The following is a 23,929-nucleotide window of genomic DNA, read 5'->3' on the forward strand; positions in this document are numbered from 1 at the left end:
TGCGGTGGCGCAATCTCGGCTCACTGCAACCTCTGCCTCCCAGGTTCAAATGATTCTCCTGCCTCAGCCTCCTGAGTAGCTGGGATTACAGACACACGCCACCATGCCCCACTAATTTTTATATTTTTAGTAGAGATGGGGTTTCACCATGTTGGCCAGGCTGGTCTCGAACTCCTGACCTCAGGTGATCCACCCACCTCGGCCTCCCAAAGTTCTGGGATTACAGGCATGAGCCACTGCACCCAGTCCTAGCATCTGCTTTTAAGAGCAGTGAGCTAGGAATGGCTCTGCAGGTCGCAGCCCTGGCAAATGGGGAAAGCTGTTTGCATAGCCCAGCGCCACCACTGTCTGCTCCCCCAGGAATCCTTCTGCAGGGCTCCAGAGTCTTCACAACCAGAAGTGACGCAAAAAGTCAACCTCTCTTTGTCCTTTGGAGTGGAGGGCCCTGGAATGTGGTTCTGAACACAGAAGTGCTCCTGGGTGACCACCAAGGGAAAGGAAAAAGCAGCCACCACATTCTCCACCTTCTCACAGGCTCAGGGATTTGGGGAATAATAAGAGAAACAAGAAAGAATTCCCGGGTCTTGCAGGATCACTTTCATAAGTACTGATCACAGAACAGCAAAATCATGCAATCTCGAGTCTTAAAATCAAACGGTGACAACTGTGGAAATTGGAGCATGGACTAGATCGAGGACAACAAGGAGGAATGACTGTTACTTTTTCTAAATGTAAAAATGGCATGGGGTCCTGTGTGAAAACCTCTGTTTTGAGTCCTTCCTCTTGGGCAACCCAGGCTGAAGTATTCAGGCGCATTCAGGATCATGGTGTCTGCAGTTTACTTTCACATGGTTCAGCCAAAACACGGTATCCACTTCATGACATTGGATTTGGCAATGACTTCTTGGACATGACACCAAAAGCACAGGCAACAAAAGAAAAACAGATAAACTGGACTACGTCAGAAAGAAAAAAACCCTTATGCCTCAGAGGACATTATCGGCAGAGGGAAAAGGCAGCCCACAGAATAGGAGAAAATATTTGCAAATTATATTTATATGTGGGGTTAATATCCAGATAAGGGGTTAATATCCAGAACATATACAGAACTCCTGCAACTTAACAACAAATAACAAACAACGCAATTAGGAAATGAGCAAAGCAAACAATGGGCCAGACAATCCTAAGCAAAAAGAACAAAGCTGGAGGAATCATGCTACCCAACTTCAAACTATATTCCAAGACTACAGTAACCAAAACAGCATGGCACTGTTACAAAAACAGACACATAACCAATGGAACAGAATGGAGATCTCAGAAATAAGACTGCATATCTACAACCATCTGATGGTTAACAAACCTGATGAAAACAAGCAATGGGGGAAGGACTCCCTATTTAATAAATGGTGCTGGGAAAACTGGCTAACCATATGCAGAAAATTGAAACTGGACCCCTTCCTTTCACCATATACAAAAATTAACTCAAGATGGATTAAAGACTTAAATGTAAAACCCAAAACTATAAAATCCCTGGAGGAAAATCTAGGCAATACCATTCAGGACATAGGCACGGGCAAAGATTTAATGATGAAAATGTCAAAATCAATTGCAACAAAAACAAAAATTGACAAATGGTATCTAATGAAACTAAAGAGCTTCTGCACAGCAAAAGAAACTATCATCAGAGTGAACAGACAACCTACAGAATGGCAGAAAATTTTTGCAATCTATCCACCTGATAAAGGTCTAATATCCAGAATCTAAAAGGAATTTAAACAAATTTGCAAGAAAAAAACAACCCCACCAATAGTGGGCAAAGGATATGAATAGACACTTTTCAAAAGAAGAAATTTATGTGGCCAAAAACATATGAAAAAAAGCTCAACATCACCAATCATCAGAGAAATGCAAATCAAAACCACAATGAGATACCATCTCATGCCAGTCAGAATGGCGATTATTAAAAAGTCAAGAAACAACAGATGCTGGTGAGGCTGTGGAGAAATAGGAACACTTTTACATTGTTGGTGGGAATGTAAATTAGTTCAACCATTGTGGAAGACAATAGAAACACCATTTGACCCAGCAATCCCAATGGGTATTACTGGGTATACACCCAAAGGAATATAAATCATTCTATTATAAAGATACATGCACACATATGTCTATTGTAGCACTATTCACAATAGCAAAGACATGGAATCAACCCAAATGCCATTCAATGATAGACTGGATAAAGAAAATGTGGTACATATACATCATGGAATACTATGCAGCCATAAAAAGGAACAAGATCATGTCCTTTGCAGGGACACGGATGGAGCTGGAAGCCATTATCATCAGCAAACTAATGCAGGAACTGAAAACCAAACACCACATGTTCTCACTTATAAGTGGGAGCTGAACAATGAGAACATATGGACACAGGGAGGGGAACAATACACACCAGGGCCTGTCAGGGGGAGGGGCACGGGGGGAGGGAGAGCATCAGGATAAATAGCTAATGCATGTGGGGCTTAATACCTAGGTGATGGGTTGCTGGGTGCAGTAAACCACCATGGCACGTGTTTACCTGTGTAACAAACCTGCACATCCTGCATGTGTATCCTGGAACTTAAAATTAAATTAAATTAAAAAAAAAAAGAAAAACAATAGACAAGAAATAGGAAAAAGAAAAGAAATGGGCAAAGGATCTGAAACAAACATTTCTCTAAAGAAGACATACAAGGTCCCAGCACAGTGGCTCACACCTGTAATCCCAGCACTTTGGGAGGCCGAGGTGGGCGAATCACCTGAGGTCAGGAGTTCAAGACTAGCCTGACCAACATGGAGAAACCCCGTCTCTACTAAAAATACAAAATTAGCCTAGCGTGGTGGCACACGCCTGTAATCCCAGCTACTCAGGAGGCGGAGGCAGGAGAATTGCTTGAACCTGGGAGGTGGAGGTTGCAGTGAGCCAAGATTGCACCACTGCACTCCAGCCTGGGTGATGAGAGAGAAACTCCGTTTAAAAAAAAAAAAAAAAGAAGAAGAAGATATACAAAAGGCCAAAAATCACCTGAAAAGACACTCAGCATCACTAACCATTAGGGAAATAGAAATCAAAGCCACACTGAGATGCCACTCCATACCCATTAGGATGGCTACTATCAAAAAACACAACCTAACAGATGTGGACAAGGATGTAGGGAGCCCTTGAGCACTATTGGTGAGAATGTGAAATGGCACAGCCACCGTGGAAAACGGCAGCGTGGTTCCTCCAAAATTACCAGCGGAATATGGCCCAGCAATCCCACTTCTGGGCACATGCATACCCAAAAGAATGGAAGCAGGGTCTGGAGTCGATATCTGCACCGCCACGGGCACAGCAGTGTTATTCACCTCTCAGCCAAGAAGTGTCTTCGGGAGAGCTTTGCTTAGGCTATGTTCCCGCGGGAGCCCAACTGAGCCCACATCTTCTTTCTTTCCTCCACTGCCAAGGCCCTACAATGTGCATGTCCCATGTACCCACAAAGGTACTTGAGAAAGAAACTCAGATGGGCCTACTGGACACAGAGAACTCCTCAGTGTGTCCTGTATCTTGCTGGCAGCTGGGGCTTCCCTGACAGTCTCTGCAGTCCCTGGTTTTCTGCTGCCATTAAAGCATCCAACTTCCAGGACCTGCCTCTCGTGAGCTCAGAGCCGTTTCTCCCAGCCTTGGTGGCTGGCAGGAGTGGGGCTGGGAGCAGGTCCGGAGCTGGAACATCTACCGAGGGTGGTGCAGGGCGCAAAAGCAACGTAGCGCAATTCACACGCTCCCCCGCCACCACCCCACATGGAGCCATATGCCCAAGAGACTTTCTAGTCCTGTTGTTTTTTTAGAGCATTGGGAAATTTTTAGCTGCAAATACTGGTAATAAGATTGTCTCAAATAGACAAGTATGCTGTGGGGAATGTAAGTGATGAACGATGGAGAGCCACAAAATAAAATCTGCTAGCCAAACCGAGTTTGCTAGAAGGTTCTTAGCTTGTTCTCGGAGGGAACTCCCATGGGAGGCTGTGTCCTGGGGACAGGGTGGGAGGCTGAGGCCCATCTTTAGCTGTGGTTACGTTTAAGTCGAAGGCCTCAGCACGGCCGAGCTTTCTGAGACCCGGCAGGAGCCTTCTGAGGGCCTCTGGGCAGCATGGGTGCAAGACAGGCAGGCAACAGGGGGACCTGGAGCCGACTCCCCGATATTGGGCACATCCAAAACACCAGGCAGGGGAGACAAGAAAGGAAGCTGAGTGACCACTCCTTACGGCACCTGGGTGCTCAGAACTCAGCATGTGGCCTGAGGGAATATAAACTGAGGGAGGGCCTCCAGGGTATTTATAAACAGAGACTGGGCTCCAGAAGACAAGTGGCCTCAAGAGACAAGCAGCTGAGGTTCCTAGCGCAAGGTGTGCTCAGAATCATGGCCTCTTTGCCTCCTGCCTCCACCCCTTCCACAGCCTGGGAGAGGAAGCAGTGCATTCCCCTGAGTATATGGATGGCTGAGGGCACGGGCAGATGCTGAGCAACCTCTCCTCCTCACCTCCTCCCACAGCGTCCTTGGCCATAGAACTCTTTAGAATCACATTCAAGGCTTCTCAGAGTAGGAGGGGATTCATCACATTCTGATAAAGCCTTTTTTGGGGGGAATGATTACCATGTCAGTATTCTGATGTTCTGATCGGGGTCCCTAAATGCATTGACAAACATAGTAAATGTCTGTGTAGCAACTTCTTTGTTCCTTGGGTTTGAGTGCCAAGGGCACTTGGCCCGGAGTGTGTTCTTGGGCAAGTGACTTGCCTTCTCTGGGCCCACACTTCTACAACTACAAATACTGGTAACAAGACTGACTTCCTGGGGTCATGGTGAGACCAGAAGGGCTCTAGTGTCTGGTACAGAAGAATGATGCCATCATTGTGCATTGGGTAGTGTTGAGACAATAAAAAGTCTTCTCACGCCTTTTTTCCCGAAGGCTTCACACATGCAGGGAGAATGTGGCTCTATAGGGTGGCAGCTGCGGGGCAAGGCAAGTGAGGAGAGCCTGCTAGCAGTGCTGGGTGGGTTGTGAGAACGCTTGTCACGGCAAACACCAAACATTCTGCTTTTGACATTCCGGCAACAGAGCCAACCTGATTCCCTTCAGAGAGAATTCCAGATCTTCCCTGGGACCTGTGCACCCTCCAGTCCCAGGCCCCTGCACCCTCGATTGCCGGCCAGTGGCCCATCCCCCATAGTCCTGCTCACTCAGCTTGTTAGGCAAACATTTCTTTGCGGTTTGAGGCTTTTATAGCTGCAGGGTTCCATGGGAAATGTCTTAGCTAAAGATGTGCCTCAAGACACCCTGATGTTAGATGCCTTTCCCAACACATTTTCCCCTCGGCGTTGCTATTTTTAAAGCTCAGCAGAACGTTCAGAGGGAGATGCAGAGCTGCAGCAGGCGAGGGAGGGAAAGGCGTGCTCCTGATTTTTTCCGACTGCAGTCCAGCTTTGGGGCTGACCGGCCACCTCCCTTCCTCATGTCTTCTCAGCAGGGACATTTATTAGTGTTTCTAAATAAGTGATGACCTGGCCAGCCAGAAACCTGAGGCAGGAGGGCTCGGACAGGCGGCTGTGGGTGGGGCAGGAACCGAGGAGGGGAGCCCCACCAGGCGCTTCTGTCCTGAGTAAGGCTGAGGAATATCTCATTATTGCAAAAAGGAGAGAAAAGATCTGAAGTTGGATGCTTTTAAACAGAGAGGGTTTGGAATCTCTTTTTAGTACCTCTTTTTTTCTTCCTCTTCGCCCATGTATTTTCAGGTGTTCAGATAAACAACTTGGATTTGCACCTGAGTGCTTTGTCTCAAAGGGAGGCCCCTCCCTCCCTGATCCATCTTTCTCAAACCTACTGTTGTCCTGGCACCGCTGCCACAAAGATCACTGGTTTTACCAGAGACCACGCCTTCAAGCAGGAGCCCCCGCCCCACACTCAGTTTCCCTGACAAAGTGGGTCCCATACACAGAGCAATGGCCATGGGATGCGTGGACCAGCAATCAATTGTAAAACAGGAAACAGAGCTTAATTATCATAATTACTAGCTTGAGGGAGGCACCAAAGCATGGACTTTTGAATAAAATGGGCTAAAATCCCACCTCTACCCCTGACTAGTTGTGCCATCTTGAACAGGTTATTTCACCTCTCCAAGCCTCAGTTTCTTCATCTGTGAAATGGGATTAATGTCTATCTCATTCATGTCAGGATTAAATCAAACAGTGTATATTTGGCTTTGGTCTTTCTAGGTCCTAAAGTTGTGCTCTTTCACCGTATGAATCTGCTTTTTGGAATTAAAGATTTTTCCTTTACTCAGATACTCTTTCAGAAAGACCAGGGGCCACACATTGGCCCCTGATGGGCCCAACCTGGCCCCAAGATGTGGGTTTGGGAGGCACTGTGGGCTTTAGAAACCAAATTATATTAGAATTTTAAATTAACGTGGATGGGTTGAACAGATCAGATGCCCTCTGGCTCCGCACAGGCCTCATGGCTCGCTAGTCTCTCACCAGTCTGATTTTTAAGCAGTTGGCCCTCAGAGGCCTGGGAGTTTCAACCCCTGATCTAGAAAGTCTCTTTCCTGCACACCACGGGCTATTCCTCTTGAGTTGCCCACTCTCTAAGTGACTCAGAGGGCCAGGGGGCCACATTTTATAATGAAGCTAGAGTCCAACAGCCCACGGAATTTTGGGAACATCCCCAGAATGCCAGAGCACTGCACTCCACTTCCCAGGGCCCTTTAGGGAGCCAGTGATTCAATGATTTCAAACTCCTAAAGCAAGAGGGCAACTAAGGCAGAAGAGTGGCAAACTTATTTGCTTATTCATGAAGATTATTCTGGTGTCTTCTGGATGCTTCCTACCCACTAGCTGCAAGCCCACAGGAACCCTCTCCCATACCTAGACAGAGCACAGCTGGAGACCACACCTACCCAAGTTCCCAGGCTAGCCTCACCACTGGCTGACCCCAGGCAAGTCCTCCCACGTTATGGGGCTCAGTTCGCTCATCTGCAATATGGGTCTGTCCTTCCTTTGCTACCACTATTCTGAATTACTCCCAGGGATCCCCTTCCTCTACTCTCAGTGGGTGGGGATAATACTACCCTCCTTTCCTGGACAAATAATCTAGGCCTGGACAATCAGTCAGTAAGAATCAGCCCTGAGACTTTTGCTGGAAAGAGGTGCTGTTTTTCCACTGGGGTTGCTCAGATAAAACTGCTGGTGGCCCTCTTGGCCTTCACTGGGGGAAAGCCTGTCTGGGAATGAAGCCAAACCAGGGGAGATGAGAGTTGGGGAGAGACTGATGGAGAATAAGACTTTCGACGCCCTGGATTCAGCCATGTCTGAAGCCTTCAGTTCCATTCACCACAAAATCCCTGCTTTTGCTTAAATCACTTTGACTTGGGTTTCTGTCTCTTGCAACCAAGAGACTTGACTGGTACACACTCAACTTCCATTGTCGGCTCCTTTCATGTTTACAACACAGCTCAGGCATCATAGCCAACCCACCCTTTTCACCCAAACCTGAAGCCAACCATGTCTCACGCACCACTGTGTGCTCGTCACTTTGCATGGGGCCTCGGTGAAAGGGCAGTAGAGAATGCCAAGGCTGGAGCCAAAACTCTGATTCCCTATGGGGGCAGCCACCCAAGCTACCCCTGGGGTTTCGGAAAGCCTCTCACCTCTGTCTTATTCCGAGAGAGCACGCTGGAGTCGATGGGCCCGAGGGACAAGTTTGGCAGCACAAGGTTGAGCACTTTCGCAGCAAGGACCTAGCGGGGGAGGGAAAACAAGAGCTGTGAGTACAAGTGGCATCCACGCCCGGCTCTTCCGCAGTGACAGTTTACAGTACATTAAAAAGAGTGACGCCCCAACTGAACATCAGCCAGGTTCATCTCCCAAGCCTGCATCCTCAAGCCTGCATGCCCAAGGACTCTCCCTTCTGACTCAGCCTCTATTCAGCCTGGCTCTGCTCCACCTGGGAGAGCTGGCCAGGCAGCCACCATGCCCAAGGCGGGAAGTCACGTCTGAATTTTGCCTGCTCTATACCTCCCCATGATTGCTCATGGGTTGCAATTTTGCATCACTGGCAACAGCTGTCCGGGCTGAGCTCTGGTACCCAGGCCATTTCTCTGGGGTACTGAAAATACACGGCAGGCGCAGAATCACCCAGATCAGCTGAGCACGAAGCAGGACAGCGCGTAAGGGCCCACAGGAACCACACAGAGGATCTGTGCATCCATTTCTCTCGGGGGGCAGTAGAAATAGCACCATCTCGATGAGAAGGCTGTGTGGCAGAGGGAAGGAGAGCTGGGTTTGATTCCTAGCTCTGCTGACTCGTGAACATGGGCTGGAATCTCCACATCGCTGAGCCTCCATTTCCTCAGCTGCCAGTGGGACCTTGACCCTCCCCCAGAGGACCACGGGGAAGGTGAATAACACCCTGTGTGCAGAAGCCCAGGGAACACAGCAGGAGCTTAATACATGCTCACTGAACTTGAGCCTGATTCAGGCCCAAACCTTCCCACCCCCTCCCCCTTTTCTCCTTCTGGATCTCTTGTTTTCCCAGGAAAACAGAGAACCCAGATCTCACACTTCTGCCTTCAGAGAGGGACAGTTTTCATTTCTGCAATGTGCACAGACATTTGGGGATGAAAGATGCTATTTCAAAAGTGAGCCGTGAAATGCTGAAATTAGAATCGGACGGAAGGTGGCAAGCAGTGAATTCTCAGTGCACATCAAGGGCACAGGGCCCATGCTCAGTACTCTTGGCAGAGGGCAAGGGCACTCATGGGCACCGAGGAAGCACCTTCTGGTGCATTGGGCACAGTTTCCCGATTTTTTTCTTTTTTTGAGACATAGTCTTGCTCTGTTGCCCAGGCTGGAGTGCAATGGCACAATCTCGGCTCACTGCAACCTTTACCTCCTCAGTTCAAGTGATTCTCCTGCCTCAGCCACCTGAGTAGCTGTGATTAAAGGCACGCGCCACCACCCCTAGCTAATTTTTGCATTTTTAGTAGAGACGGGGTTTCACCATGTTGGTCAGGCTGGTTTCAAACTCCCGACGTTGTGATCTGCCCGCCTCGGCCTCCCAAAATGCTGGGATTATAGGAGTGAGCCACGGTGCCCGGCCAGTCTCCCGATCTTTATAAAAACCCTGGGAGGTGAGGCTTCATCTCCACTGAACAGGTAAGAAAATGGAGGCTCAGTACCACGAGGTCCATGGGAGGGGCGCCGGGCTGGGGGGCCACTTTATGTTCTTATGCCACATGGCCTGGATTACTCTGTCTCTGTCGCTGTCTGTCTCTCTCCACAAATGTGACCCAGAGCTCTAACCTTCCCGTGGGTCTCAACATCAGCGGCCGCTGATGTTCTTTTGGGGGACAAGATTGCTGTGCTTGCCCACCCTCCCTGTAGGCCAGGGCTAAACGTTCCTGTGTCCTTGGCCTGTACAAGTGCGGTGTGACCGCCCACCACGATTGTTTCTCAACCATCCAGTATCAGGCAGACAGCAAAAAACGGGCTTTTCTCCTAAAGGGCTTTGCTCCACGTGCATGAACCTATTCAGAGTGCCATGCGGTCAACTCCCCTTTTCTCAAATGGTGAAAATCAGTAATTCCTTCTTAGTGCAAAGGTGGCAGCCCCCTGCCTCTGAGGAGGAAACTCACTGCCCTCCAGCCTTGGCATCCAGGCAAGCAGATCTCATTCTGCAGCTGCCACTGTGCCAGGTGCTTTGCTGAGCCCTGGGGTCTGACTTTGACCGTCTAGTGTAGAAGCATGTGGCAGCCTGACTGCGAGCACTGTGCAGGGGCATGGTGTGTCTGCACAATCAGAAGCCTTGCAGCGTGGCCATGATGGCTCGGGAACATTCAAGAGTCCAGCTGGTGTCATGGGCCAGCTCCAAGAACAAGCCTGGGAAAGGAAAACTTGGAATTCTGGGAACTCTGCACAAGGATTAGGGTATTTTCAAACACGGCTCAAATGTCTGTGAACTCCAAGAATTGGGAGCTCATCTGCATTGGGATCTGTGCTTTCAAAGGTTGAAACAATCTAAAAATGAGAAAATGGAGTGGATCAGTGCATAAAGGCAGTGGGCTGTGGCTCTGTGGCCTTCACTAGACTATGGCTGTGTAAGGACGAGTGTTCCAGGGCCTCAGCTCTCTCCTCCAGCAGTAGTGATCAAGGGCCACACTGTGAGGGAAGACTTTCGTGTTCCACAGTTATGATGAACTCACTTCTAGATATTCTGCTGTTCTCAGTACCCCATCACTTCTGCCTGACACTGACAGTGTGTGTGTGCATGAAACACCACAAACACCTCCTCCCAGTGCTGCCCTGAGAGACTCTGATTGTATCGGCTGAAGTGGGGCCCTGGCATCAGTGTCTTTTAACAATTCCCTAGTGAATCTGTGTGCAGCCAGGGCAGACGTGGGGCTGCCAGCTGTGGGGGGATCCCCGCCACGCTCAGGGACTGCAGCAAGGCTCTGTGTGACAGGATGGTGTGCAAATGCCAGGTTTGCAGGCGCTGCTCCCAGGTCAGCCCACCTGCCTGCTGGGGCCTGCACAGCCTTCTCAGGGACTTGGCTGTTTTATGTAAGCCAGCTTCCCACCCATTTCCTGACCAGATGGCTCAGAGCCAAGAAAAGGCCCAGGGACCCAGCACCTCAGCAGTGCCTGCCACAGAGGTGAAAGCAAGAGACCACCCAGCATCCACGCCATTTCGTTCAAGCCCACCACCAGATTTCTCATTGTGCCACCATTTGTGTTTTGGGGACCCATCACCTGATTCTGCGGGGACCTGGGCCCGGAGGTGCCGGTCCATTTTCAAGATCGGTCATTTGTGAAGACAGACTTACCTTCATCCTTGAACATATGTTTCTGCAGCTGGCACCTTTTAACCCAAAAGTTTTATACCAAAAAGCAACAAGGCCTCTACTTCCAGGCTCTGGAGAAGATGCTGACAGCTTAGGATCAGCGCCTCAAGGATCAGCACAGCTTGAGCCATCCTTGAAGTGGTTTCACAGGGGATGGGGAAGGGGGAACAGAGAGCCAGAGAGAGCCTGCCTCCAGGAGAGAATTACAGCAAGCCCTATTCTGTCCTCTCACCCAGCAAGCCTGATTTTCTTCCTCCATGAACAGAGGAACTTTTGCAGTTAAAGGAAGCTTTTAAGAAAAGAGCTTCATAGGAAAAAAAAAAAAGAGGAGAGCCACTTCCTGAGACGTATTTGCTTTAGAAAATGAACAATGCAAGGGGCTGCTCCCTGGAGGGAAGGAAGCGATTCCTGGCAGCGGAATGCCTCACCATCCCCTTCCAGGTACAAAAAGCCAAGGCCTGGGGGCCTCCCCCTCCTATAGCTGTGAATGATCTATTGCTGAAAGCGCAAACAGGAGATGTGGGGAGAGCACATCCTGCTCAGGAGTGGAGGCAGAAGGTGACTTCCGCTGCATGCATCCAGCTGAGCGCTGGCTGCCCAAGGACTGATGGGGCAAGCAGCCACCTTGCTCCCCTAAAGGAGCTGCTGCCAGCAGGTTCAGGATGAGGGAATGCGCCTAAAAGGACAAGCTTGTAACAGTAAAACTCCTGTGGCTGATAGTGTAGATGAGGCACTGGTGTCCTAGTGATAATAACTGGTTGTTCTATCATGAATGTAGATGGAGGAACACGCCCTCCAGGAACGCCTGGTGCAGATTCTGCAGACTTTTCCCAGTGAATGCGCACACAGGCGTGTCCTGGCACTAAATCCCTAGGAATGCCACCCCAAGAACAGAAAGATCTCAGTGCATAGATGGTTGCTGAAGCCCTGGGTGCAAATTACACCAGAGAGAGTGTACAAAGAGGCAGGAGGGGACCCAGGTGGATATACCATTTACAGGAAAGGTACAGAAAGAGAAACCCATGAAGGAGACTTCTAGAGTCCTGGGATTCCCTTAAAACGATCTGTAATTCCCTGTCTTCCCAGGAAGATGGAACCGTCTGTATTGTTCTGTTCCTTCAATCCAGTTGGCGTATGGCAGCGGGCACATCACACCCATCCCAACATCCCAGGGCCTCCCTGCTCAGTGTGGTCCTCACACCAGCAGCACCAGTGGCTCCAGGGTCACCCGGCTTCTGGGTCAGGGTCTGTAGCTTTGCAGGGCTCCTGGGCATTCGTGTGCGTGGTGAAGTTTCAGGGGCTGGCAGTGTGTGTGTCCATGAAACACCACAAACACCTCCTCCCAGTGCCGCCCTGAGAGACTCTGATTGCATTGGCCGAAGTGGGGACCTGGCATCAGTGCCTTTTTAAAGTTCCCTAGTGATCCTGTGTGCAGCCAGAGCAGAAGTGCTTCTGACAGGCACTGGCTAGGATGGGGGTGCACACGTTCATGCAGGGCAAGCTGCCCTTTCAAAGGAGCCACCATAAGAGATGTTTGCATGCCCTGACCTTCAGCTCTTTTTCTAAAATTGCACAGTAAGTTCCAAGCCACATTTCCAACAAGACTCAATTGTGTAGAGGCAAAACTTTTAATGATAACTTCATGGCTTAAAAAAAAATTAAGTGTTTAGCCTCTTCCCCACAAAAGCCCCAAGAAAGAGGAGAGCTGCCACTCAGGGGCAGGATGCTTTGAATAACCCTAAAAGAGATCCCCTTTCCCTGCTGCTCGTTTAATATTTGTTGATTTCATGAGCCTAATCTCTCTTGAAGGAGGAAAGGGTAGGATGGGAGTAGAAAGAGCTAAGCAGAGGAAGTGGATTGATTGTGCACGAAGGAAGGCAGAACGGTTGAGCAGGGGACACTGAGGTCACATGACGAGGAAGCAGCGGGGAAGGAAGGAGTCATGGCAGGTCCCACACCTGGATGGATCACATTGCCAAGGTTGATCAGATGACTACTGCTCCCGCTCTCCCACAACCTCCACCCTGAGCTGTGAGCATACCAGGGAAGCCTCAGAGGGGAGTTGCTCACCCAAAAAGGATTTGGAATCCAAAACTGTAACATTCTTGATGCCTTTTCCATCGAATATTTCAAAATCCCCGAATAATCCTACAAGAGCATAAAGAGAGCCTTGGATCCAGCTCAGGAGAGAGGAGCCCTTGAATGGCTCCCCCATTGAGGTGAGACCCCCTGCACCTGCCCCATGACCCTGGCAAAGCCAGGTTTGTGCAACCACACAGCTCCCAATTATGCCAGCTCAACTCAGACCCCAGGGGTCATCGCCTGAGGATAAACTGGGACCAAAACCCATGACAAATGGCTACACAGTCACTGGACCCCAACCCCGGAAGAGACAGGTGATGAAATGGAGAAACCAGACTCGGAGACATGAGGCAGGCACATTTGGATTTGAACTTTGATCCTGAATCCTTGAGAAAGTCCATGATCTCAGTTTCTTCATCTATAAGACAGGGATAATTAAACTAACTCTGATGGGATGCTGGGAGAGCCGCATGAGACCCAACTGCTCTGGAGCAGGTCCCTAACTCTCTTCCTGGCTTCTGGCCCTAAGGAGAGGCCCAATAAATAGGTGTTGGTTGACTGAATGAGTGAGCAAATGTCATTCAAAGTAGAGGCTTCAGGAAAAGCACGTGACATGCAGCTTTGCAACAAATGATGCAGTCACCCACAAACAGGGCAACTCTACCACAGCTGAAGTCAACATCTTGATGAGCAAGAGGCTTGAGGGGCGTTCCTGCTGCACCATCGTGCCTGTCACTTTAAATACTAGAGACAGGCACAAATGCCTTTATTGATCCAGAAGGTTTTAATGGCTCCCTGTGATCATTTCTAAGTGAATTTCACTTCTGCCAGTGAAAGCCTTGCCATGAGGAAGGCAATTACAGATGCTGTTTCCTAAGTGGCTCCCCCAGGCTGACCTGTGCACAGGAGGCTAGGACCCTCCCGCCTTCCACGGGGCGGCACTATGACAAGGGTCATGGGACGGCCATGCGGGGGACACAGCAGGGACCTTCGGGGTTGCACCAGATTTTCTTGAGAGCGAGAGGACACCTTAAGGCCGTCATAAAATAGAAAGTGCTGTGATCCTTTGCCAGTGACCCTCGCTGGGAAGGCCAGGATACTTGTTTTCTGATAGATCAGGGGCTCACCAAAGATGTGTGGCAGGAGGCTTGCTAGGAAGACAGCTGGTTCCTGGAAGCACAGGTGTCTAGAAAGCCCAACACCTAGCTATTAGCTATTAGAGAGCAGGTGCCCGCAGGACAGAGGAGAACTAACCCCCATGGCGGCTCACTGCTGCTGCCCAAAGGGCCAGTGCATAGCTAAGTTCTGGGATCCTGGGTCCAAATTCACCTGAAGCTTGAAAGAGTGGCCATGTTCAAGTCGTTTCCCCTCCATCCCTGCAACCTCCCACTGCCCCAAGGGCCTTCTGGATTCTATGGCTAAAAACAGATGAGTGACATTCAGATGGGAGCGGGCTCTGTCAAAGGAAGCTGATTTCAGGTGTGTTTTGGGGTGAAAGGGAGTATCCTGGCACGCTCGCTGGCCTGAGCTCGTGCTCAAGTTGACCTTGAGCAAGGCATTTGGCCTCGTTTCCTTGTCTGTAAATGGGGAATAATTTCTCCTCCTTCCAGGGCAGTGCTGGAGAGGAACGGAGACAATGCATGTCAGGCACCGAGTACTGGGCTCCCAGTGGCAATCCCCTTCTCCCTACTGGGCGAAGTGCCCTTCTTGGTGGGGAGTGGAAGTATCTTGAAGCACTGGCTGACTCCTGCATCCCTGCCCCGGGAACCCAAGGGCAACCTTGGCAAACAGCAAGAGGTCATTTAGAACGATTACTCCCGGTAGGCTGAGACCCCCATCCCTCAAGCTTAGCTCAGGGGGATTTTTCTCTCCCAAGAGGCTCCCAGAGAAAGGAGGGGCCCTGCAGCCTGCAGTTGCTCCTGAGTGCTGTCCCAGACAAGTAGGGGTGGGAAATCTCGAGGGGCGCCTGGAGCTTGACACTCTTCCAGCTGGGGGGGCCACAGTTCCACCTCTGTAGCCAGGCACGAGCCGCGAGCCACAGTGAAAATCCCACGGAGCGACCTCACAAATAGCCAGATTTGTTCTGATGCGTGGAGGTTTCGTTTCTGAATTTCTGCCTCTGCCACTTTCTCTGCGAAACCACTTTCTCAGCAGAGACAATGTTTGGGGCCCCCCATCCGTCCTCATTGTCTCATCTCCAGGCTAAATATATCCCAGCTTGTTGAAAACCAGCATCCACATAAGAACCAGATGGTGGCGAGATTTAGGAGGGTGGGGGCGATCTGGCGTTCTCACATTGCAGGGGGTGGGGGCTGGCTGTCTTCCATAGGCCAGGCTGTACTCATAGACTGGGCGTCTCATGCTGCCCCTTACTAACCGGGGGAGTTGCTCTAGAAGGTGCCTGGTGCCAGGAAACTGTTGAACGGCTTGAGGGATTGAGCACTGTCTGAGGAGTCAGGAGGCTGGGACTTGACTCTGCTCTGCTGCTACTCACAGCCACACTCAGGGAAGCCCCTCACCCCCACCACCAAACAGATTTCCCATCCAGAACGCAGGAGGGAGGAGGTGGGCTCTAGGAATTGTTCCATCATTGAGGCTCATAAGAGCAAACAACTGGAAATGACCCCAGGGCACCCTCCCTAAACCAGGACCTATCCCTGCAGTGGGACCCGTGGTAGGTCCTGATGGGGAAGGAGCACCAAAAGGTTGCTAAGTAAAACCAGAAAATAAAACCCAAAACCCACAAAAACAAACACACCAACCAAAAGAACAAAAGCAAACACAGAGTACCCCCGACATGCATGGAGCAAGCTCCCATTTGTGTGAAGAAGAAGAACAAATGGAGTGAGCGTTGACGGGAGATGCAGAGACTCTCGCTGGTACCATGGGTTGCTGCCCATGCCAACGGGCAGAGAGACTCTCCCTGCATCCTCTTTCATATCTTTTGAATTTTGAACCATAGAAATGTCTTATTCTTAAAACTTTTAAATGACATTAAAAAATAGATCCTGTGAGACTTTCAGGAAGGTTGTCAGACAAGACTAGAAAATGTGCCAAGAGTGATGAAGCCTTCCAGGGGCAGGGTGGACGAACGCATCATGGACTTTGTCAGCCAAAATTGCCAGAGATGCAGGAGCAGCAACAGATTTCAGGGAGTGGAGGCTGGGCCCTCAAGTCCGGGGCAAAGGGAAACCTAATTTGTCTTGTTAATAAGAGGAGACCTGTATTCCCCCAGGGGCAACTGGCTCCTGATGTCACAAGGTGATCCATTAGCACAAGGCTTTGAAAGGTCACAGTGGTGGCCTTGCCCAGAAGTGCCCCCTCCCCTGGTCAGTATGGAGCCCAGGGGGCTCTGGGAGGAAACCTTGTTTGTTCCACCTCCAGGACCACCTGCCAGGGTACCCTGGTGCACTTTATCTGAAAAGTCCTGCAGTCCCTGGCTTTTCTGTAAGGGAAAACACCGATTGCAGAAACATCCACTTTCTCCCCTGGGGAAATATCCTAGATGCGGAGTGGGCAGCCCTGGATTCAAACCCATCACAAGGGCTGCACAATCCTGACCAGCCATTCATCCTTCCTAAGCCCAGGTTTTCCCATCCGGAAAGTGCTTCTATAACCTGCTCCTGGGCTCGAGGGGAGTTAAGTGAGACAATGCCTGGGAGAGGAGCACAGTGCATGCCTGGCATTGGGTGAATTTTGCAGACCTGCGTACAGCAAATCTCATGGAACACAGCAGGAACGCCCTTGATGCTGAGTCTGGGCCTGCTTATTCTACTTAAATAATTAGAACCATAGTCACGGGAGATGTTGAGTAGGTCATGCCTCCCCCCACATGTTCCAATGATGAGGTAGTGCACATCCAGGCATTGTGATGCTAAGGGACCTCGATCACTCTGTGACAGACCCCTGGTACTGTCCCACACTGCACTGAAATTCACTCATGATAGTCGATTTCAGTAAGTCCGTGATTTCCTTAAACTGGAGTAAAATTCAAATGAGATGTCATCCATCTCTCTTGCAAACTAAATAAATCATCGTTCTCTGGCTAAACTCTCAGATAGTCCCTGATTTCTCTTTTGCCAAGCCCAGCCCCATTTCAGATGGCTGAGATTTTCTATATTTAATTGAAAGACTGTCTCTAGAGCCAGGAGCAAGTCTGTGGTCATGGGCTGAAGGAAACCCTTTGAGGATGTTGTTATAAGGTTCCATTCCCTGTGCTGTGTTGAGGAGAGTGGGGTGGGGGAATAAGAGCTAATGTCATTATTTAAATGATCCCATAGTCCATAGGGTAAGCCTGTGGACGATGGCTGCCCAGCGCACCTGGCCCCATGACCTACTGCCACCCCCCTTTCTCTTTTGAGAGTCTCTGGAACTGGCTCAGGAGGCAGCAGCCCCTGCCCAGCACTGGGGTGAGACTGAGGATTCCCTGTGGATACATGGATTCTCCACCCTCAATGGGGCTATGCATCTACCTTAAGTCTGATGCCCTCAAGGCCGGGTCTAAACCAATACCTTGTCAACAAGCCTGAGTCATGAGCAAGCAGCCCTGCTGAGGCCACTGGTTTCATCTCCTTTCTCAGGGAGAGAAAGTGCCTGCTCCACCTCTAGGTATCATTGGTTGGTTCATTTGCCTTGGCAAAAGCAGCCCAGAGTCCCAGCACCTAACGGGGTATGTCATTCCTGTGGGTCATTCCAACCAGGAGAACAAAATGACGGATCCCTCACAGTCAGAGGTCGAAAGTGCCTGGGGCGGAGGAGCGCGGCAGTGAATGCGACTCCGTACTGCAGTTAGGAGTACCTGCAGTTCCTCTCACTGCTCACTTTCTGCTGAAGTTGGCAAATAGTCAACGAAAAACAGCCCAGGCCTTGAGTGTGACTTGTTAACAAATGTGACTTTGCTGGACTAATAACAAGTCTAACCTCTTCTCCTTTTAAAGTTCATCAACAAAACATGCACAAACAGGAAGGCATTATCCTTTGTCTTGGGGGAAAATGGCACCTGCCTTTAGAAATTACAGAACCCCGGTGGCAGCAGTGTGGGATATTTGTCCAAACCCTTACGCAATACTGTCTGAGGTCCAAGGATGGCCTTTGGCCCTTTTACACAGACTCAGGCTACAAATGGAAGCCCCATGTCCCGGGAAACCTGCAGGAATTGTACAGACTGGAAGGTCCTTTTACCTTGAAAGTTGTTGCAGATTCAGGATTGGCAAGAACCAGAGGTGAAATGAGTACCATGCCGGCGAAGTGGCCCGGCCTCTCTGCGGCCGTGAGGATGGCGATGGCACCTCCCTGTAATGCAGAACGGGCAGAGCTGCTGTGTTCGGCTTGCAACAGCGCACACAATTCTAATAAACATGACCAATGCCATAATTCTAATAAACATGACCAATGCAGTCCTCTTAAGCTGCAGTCCTGGCCAAGAGCCCTGAGGAGGACTACCTTGGAAGAGGCACCATCAAATGTTGGATAAACTAGATCTGCAATTATTTTATTACACATGTTTTTTTCTCTGGGTTTTCCAAGAGCAAACATTTCAGAGAGTTATAAATAAGGTTCCTGCCTGTGGGCCGCAAGTTGAACAATAACACATTCCCACTTCATTTCAAGCCCAAAGCTGGCGGAACCCCAATTCATCATCCCGACAGGCTTAATAGGAGGGTTGTTTTCTTTCTTTTTTTTTTTTTTTGGTGGGGGGTAATGTGATCATAATAATAGATTGCTATACTATACCTTTTCCTGGTTTAGTAAAGGTCCTAGAAATTTAAATTCCAAGAAAAATGGGAGTGAATGTGGATGGTGCTGGAGAGAGGCTTCACCTGTTTGCTAAAGCACAAAGGTGCTTAAAAGCAAGGGTTGCAACTGCAAATGCTCACAGGGGCCGGGCAGGTAAGAGAAACTTAAGGACAGAGCCAGGCAGTGACCAAGGGGCGAGAGGCAATGCCTACCCTGGTGAAATGTCCCCAGGGATATAAATTCAAGCAGTTCGATACCTCTTGGTCAGCCAACCAGCCTACTTTTTCTGTAGGTAGATTTGACCTGGAGGCTGCCAGTTTAAGGGCCCCGATTTAAGATTACATTTGCTCCATTACATTTTAAGACGATATTTGCTCGATTTACGTATTTAAAAGGTGGAAGGAGTTGGAATAAGCTTTAAGGAATTTTTTCCAAGGGGACCCTTTGTCCCTAGTTATCATTTAATTCTGAAAAAAGCACACAAGGTTTGGGGACATTTCGTGTGCTTCTTATTGATGAAGGAGCTGTTCCCCCCTCCAAGAAGTGGCTCTTAGTAGCCTCACTATGAAATGGCACCAAGTGGGCCAAAGAGCGTTGAGAAAAAGATCAGTTTTCCAAAAGGCCACATACTCAAGCTGCTCAGTCAGGACCGGCTGGCAGCCTCCCTTGTTTCCTAAGCACGGAATCACCCAGGAACTCCAAGTGCAGTGCACAAAGGGAGACATCATGCCAGCAGGCAGAGAGCGGGGGGAGGGGCGGGGAGTCAGGGCCACCCCCTTCCCCCTGCAAGGCTGGAAGCCAGGGTGGATGTGATGTGGGTCTTCTGTGGTCTGCTTACCATGGAGTGGCCCAGAAGGAAGACAGGAAGCCCAGGGTAGTCTTTCTGCATGGAATCCACATGCTGCAACACATCTCTGACGAAAACGTGGAAGTCAGACACTACCATCCTCTCCCCTTCGCTCTGTCCGTGGCCAACTGGAAAGGAATGGGAGATGAGAGACAGCTGCAGTTCCCAGGTTGACTCCTGCCCAAGCCCAGAGGTCTCCTCACTGCAGTCACCCGCCTCTCTCTCCTGAGTGCCTGAACGTGTCACCTCATTTTAACTATTTCCGGCCACTCTTGAATGTTGGAATTCTTCTCTCCCACTTTTTATGGATTATGAAACTGAGGCACAGAGTGGTTGAGGAACGTGCCCAAGATCATACCACTAGGAAGCGACGAGCCAGGGTGTAAATACTACAAAGCCTCCCTTGGGGTTGGTTTCCAAGGAAGGGAAAAAGGATAGGTGCACAGAGAGCCTCAGCATGCCCAGTTTTCTGCAAAGTGGCCAGGAGTAAGACGAAGATGGCTCAGAATTTTCCTGCGTTTTCCCTGTTCCTTGCCCCTGGCAGCTGTGCCTGAATATTGGCCTTTCACCAGGTACAGTGGTACACTTAGCCCCTCATCTTACAGCTTTATGTGAAGATAACATGACGAACATAAAATAATATGCAGTCATTGGGTATGCTTGCCAGAAAGCTCTCGACGAAGCTGCAGTGAAACTAGGTCACACTCTCTCCCTCTTGGGTTTAATCTGTCACCTATTTGTGCTGTTCACCCCCTTGTTCTTTCCTCAGGGTCCTCCACTTTCTCCCTCTTTGAAGGACATCAGTCGCTATAGAAACAACTCACTGGCTGTGGCTTCACATTCAGGCTGAAAGCAGCTGTGATGGTTTGAAAATTGCAAAAAAGAAAGCGCTTCTGGAGAACTGGGACCACACAGCCAGAGGGGCTGCCCAGACCTTCCCTGCTGAGAGCCTGAAGCACTCATTAAGCCTCTGCCACCTCTGGGGAGGCTGCTGCACTAATAACGGCCACCACCTGGAACTGACAGGCTGCCCAGACCTCCAGCTTGGAGACCCTCCTGCTGTCAGGCCCCGAGCTCCCGTGTTTCCCACTGGCCTGTCCCCCGCACCCACCTTCCCAGCCACCATCCCATGGTCTCTTTGACCATCCCACTGGGCCCGAGGGTCCCACTACCCTCTCGGCAACATTCCCCTTTTCCTTGCCCTTCTGAGTAGTTTTCTCTTTTAAAATTTATTTTTACTTTTTACTGTGCTATCATATCCATAACATAAATTTTGCTGTTTGAACCATTTTTAAATGTACAGTTCAGTGGCATCAAGGACATTATTGTGCAACTCTGTACTTTTTCACCTTCCCATGCTGAGACTCCACACCAATTGATATGGGTTGACTTGTGTCCCCCAAATCCGTATGTTGAAGCTCTAACCCCCAAGATCTTGGAATGGGACCTTATTTGAAGACAGTGTCTTAAAAAACGTGATTAAGTTAAACGAGGTCCTTAGGGTGGGCCCTAATCCAAATGACTGGTGTCCTGTAAGGAGAGGGGATTACAACCCAGATAGAGGGAAGATTATGTGAGGATGCAGGGAGACGGCAGCCATCTACAACACAAGGAGAGCGTGCAGGAGAAACCAATCCTGCTGGTGCCCTGATCTTGGACTTCCAGCCTCTGGAACTGTGAGACAATAAATGTCTGTTGTTGAGGCCCCAGTCTGGGGTCCTTCATTATGGAAGCCCTGGCAAACTCATACTAGCTATTAAACCCCAATTCCCATTTTCTTCTTACTCTCTCTTCCCCCACACCCCTGGCATCCTCTATTACACTTTCTGCTTCTATAAATTTAACTGCTCTAGGGACTTCATTTGAGTGGAATCAGGTCATATTTGTCCTTTTTGTGTCTGGCTTATTTCACATAGCACGGTATCTTCAAGGTGCATCCACGTAGTCATGTATGTCAGAATTTCCTTCCTTTATAAAGCTGCATCATATTCCATTCTGTGGATGGACCATGTGGCATTTATACATTTATCTGTCGACGGACATTTGGGCTGTTCCCACCTTTTGGTTATTGCAAATGATGCTGCCGTGAACATGGGTGTGCAAATCTCTCTTCAGGTCCCAGTTTTCAATTCTTTGGGGTAATACCCAGAAGCGGTGTTGCTAGGCCAGATGGTGATTCTGTGTTGAATTTTTGAGGCATGATCCCCCATATCCATGTGGAACATCTCTCTGCACACAGCCCCTACTCCTCCACAGGGGCTGCTGCTCTCACTCTAAAGCCTGAGGCCTGGCTGCACACAAACGCTGAGCCAAGGCAACACCAGGGCTGCCCAGTGACAGGCTCCCTCTTCCCACAGGCTTGGTCTCCAAACAAGTTCATCTGGGCATCTCTTCCGTATGTTTCTATGCTCCCAAAACTTGCAATGCTACCTAATAATCCTGGGGACATAGTATCACTCATCTTTTTTGAAAACAAGGGGACAGTCCAAAACGGCCCTCTATATTGGAAGCATCCCCCTTTCTGATTCCAACCACTCCTAGCCCAGCCTGCTCCCCGTGTCAGCTACATCCCTGTCCTCCCTACTTCATCCACAGCCCGCAAGCCGCCCTCTTCCCTCCCTCTTCCCTCCCTCTTCCCTCCCTCTTCCCCTCCCACTTAAGGGGTGATTCACACTCATGGCCCTTTCCCCACCTACATTCTCTCTCCAGCCCTAGAGGCTCCATGCAACCCTCAGCTGAGTCCACCCCAGTGGGCCTTTACCCCATCCTCTTCTGAGCTCTTGGCTCACTCAGCACCACATGCTCCTGCTGAACTTGTCATGGGGTGCGCCTGGAAATGGACTTCCTTGGCTCTCCTCCTTCTCATCTGGCTGTGTTGTCTTTGTCTGTTTTCCACCCTGGCTAATTTCTGTACTCATTCATTCATTCATTCATTCATTTTTAATTTAAAAATTGCATCTTAAAAGACACTCGATTCACTTGGTACAAAATCAAAGTGATATGAAAGGTGTACACTGACGGTCCCTTTCCCACCTCCTCCCGTCCACCCAATTCCCCATCTTCCCCTAAACTCTTCTCTTAGTGTCTCAGCCTCTTTATAAGCAAATGCAAATACAAATACAATTCCTGATTTTTACCCCAGTCCTAAACACAAAGAAACACAAAACAGATCCTGCTCTGTGTGGGGCTTTGTTCACTCGACACTATATCCTGATCTTCCAACGTTTGAAATAGGGCTCCTCCCCAGCTTCTTACTACAAAACTTTCAAATGAACAAAAACACTGAAAGAATACGTTATCATTTTATTTGCTGTATATATACACATTTATGAATATAAAAATGGCTGAATCTTGTAAAAGTAAGTTGCAGGCTGGGCAAGGTGGCTCATGTTTATAGTCCCAGTGCTTTGGGAGGCCAGGGTGGAAAGATCGCTTGAGCCCAAGAGTTCAAGACCCACCTGGGCAATATAATGAGAGATCCTGTTGCTAAAAAAGAATTTAAAACATTAACTGGGCATCGGTGGCATGGTGGTGCACACCTGTAATCCTATCTACTTGGGATCACTCGAACCTGTGAGGTTGGGGCTGCAGTGAGCTATGTTCGCACCACTGCACTCCAGCCTGGACAAAAGGGAGACCCTATCTCAAAAAAAAAAAGGGAAAAACAGATAGTGAAAGAAAGAGAAGACAGAAAGAAAGAAAAAGAAAGAAAGAGAGAGGGAAAGAAAAGGAAGGAAGGGAGGGAGGGAGGAAGGAAGGAAAAGAAAGCAAGAAAGAAAGAAGGAAGGGAGGGAGGAAGGAAGGAAGGAAAAGAAAGCAAGAAAGAAAGGAGGGAGGGAGGGAGGGAGGAAGGAAGGAAAAGAAAGCAAGAAAGAAAGGAGGGAGGGAGGAAGGAAGGAAAAGAAAGCAAGAAAGAAAGGAGGGAGGGAGGAAGGAAGGAAAAGAAAGCAAGAAAGAAAGGAGGGAGGGAGGAAGGAAGGAAGGAAGGAAGGAAGCAAGCAAGCAAGCAAGGAAGAAACAATGGACAAATCTGGGCAAAGGATCTACAGGGGTTCTCTATACTATTCTTGCAAACTTTCTTTGAAGTTGAAAGTACTTCCAAATAAAAAAGTGTTATAAAGATAATCCATAAGTACTATAACATTTCACCGTAAACACTTCAGCATGCTTAGTGACATTCTCTTCATAACTATAATACCATTTTCCTGCCTAAGTAAATTAGCAATAACTCTCTAATATCATCTAATATACAATCTAAATTCGAATTTCCCAGTTGTCTGCAAGTATTTTACAGCTGGTGTTTTAGAACCAGGATGCAAAATTCATATGCTGTATTTGTTTGCTATGTTTCTT

At 49.3% G+C, this 23,929-nt stretch overlaps 1 protein-coding gene across 5 annotated transcripts in view; it reads right to left on the reverse strand.

The window, feature by feature from the left end:
• The window catches only part of MGLL (monoglyceride lipase), a 140,713-nt gene that overhangs the window by 14,101 nt on the left and 102,683 nt on the right, over positions 1–23,929 (reverse strand). For 2 of the 5 annotated variants that reach the window (XM_011971290.1, XM_011971289.1), the window contains exons 4-6: positions 19,568–19,704; positions 18,175–18,285; positions 7,720–7,809 (exon numbers count right to left, since the gene is read on the reverse strand). In XM_011971290.1, the coding sequence (XP_011826680.1) occupies positions 7,720–7,809; positions 18,175–18,285; positions 19,568–19,704 (338 nt within the window). Of the gene's footprint in view, positions 1–7,719; positions 7,810–12,981; positions 13,060–18,174; positions 18,286–19,567; positions 19,705–23,929 lie in introns of all 5 variants that reach the window. The other 3 variants (XM_011971292.1, XM_011971291.1, XM_011971288.1) reach the window with 2 other exon arrangements.

The sequence above is a fragment of the Mandrillus leucophaeus genome, unplaced genomic scaffold (assembly GCF_000951045.1).
Source record: "Mandrillus leucophaeus isolate KB7577 unplaced genomic scaffold, Mleu.le_1.0 Scaffold121, whole genome shotgun sequence".
NCBI lineage: Eukaryota > Metazoa > Chordata > Mammalia > Primates > Cercopithecidae > Mandrillus > Mandrillus leucophaeus.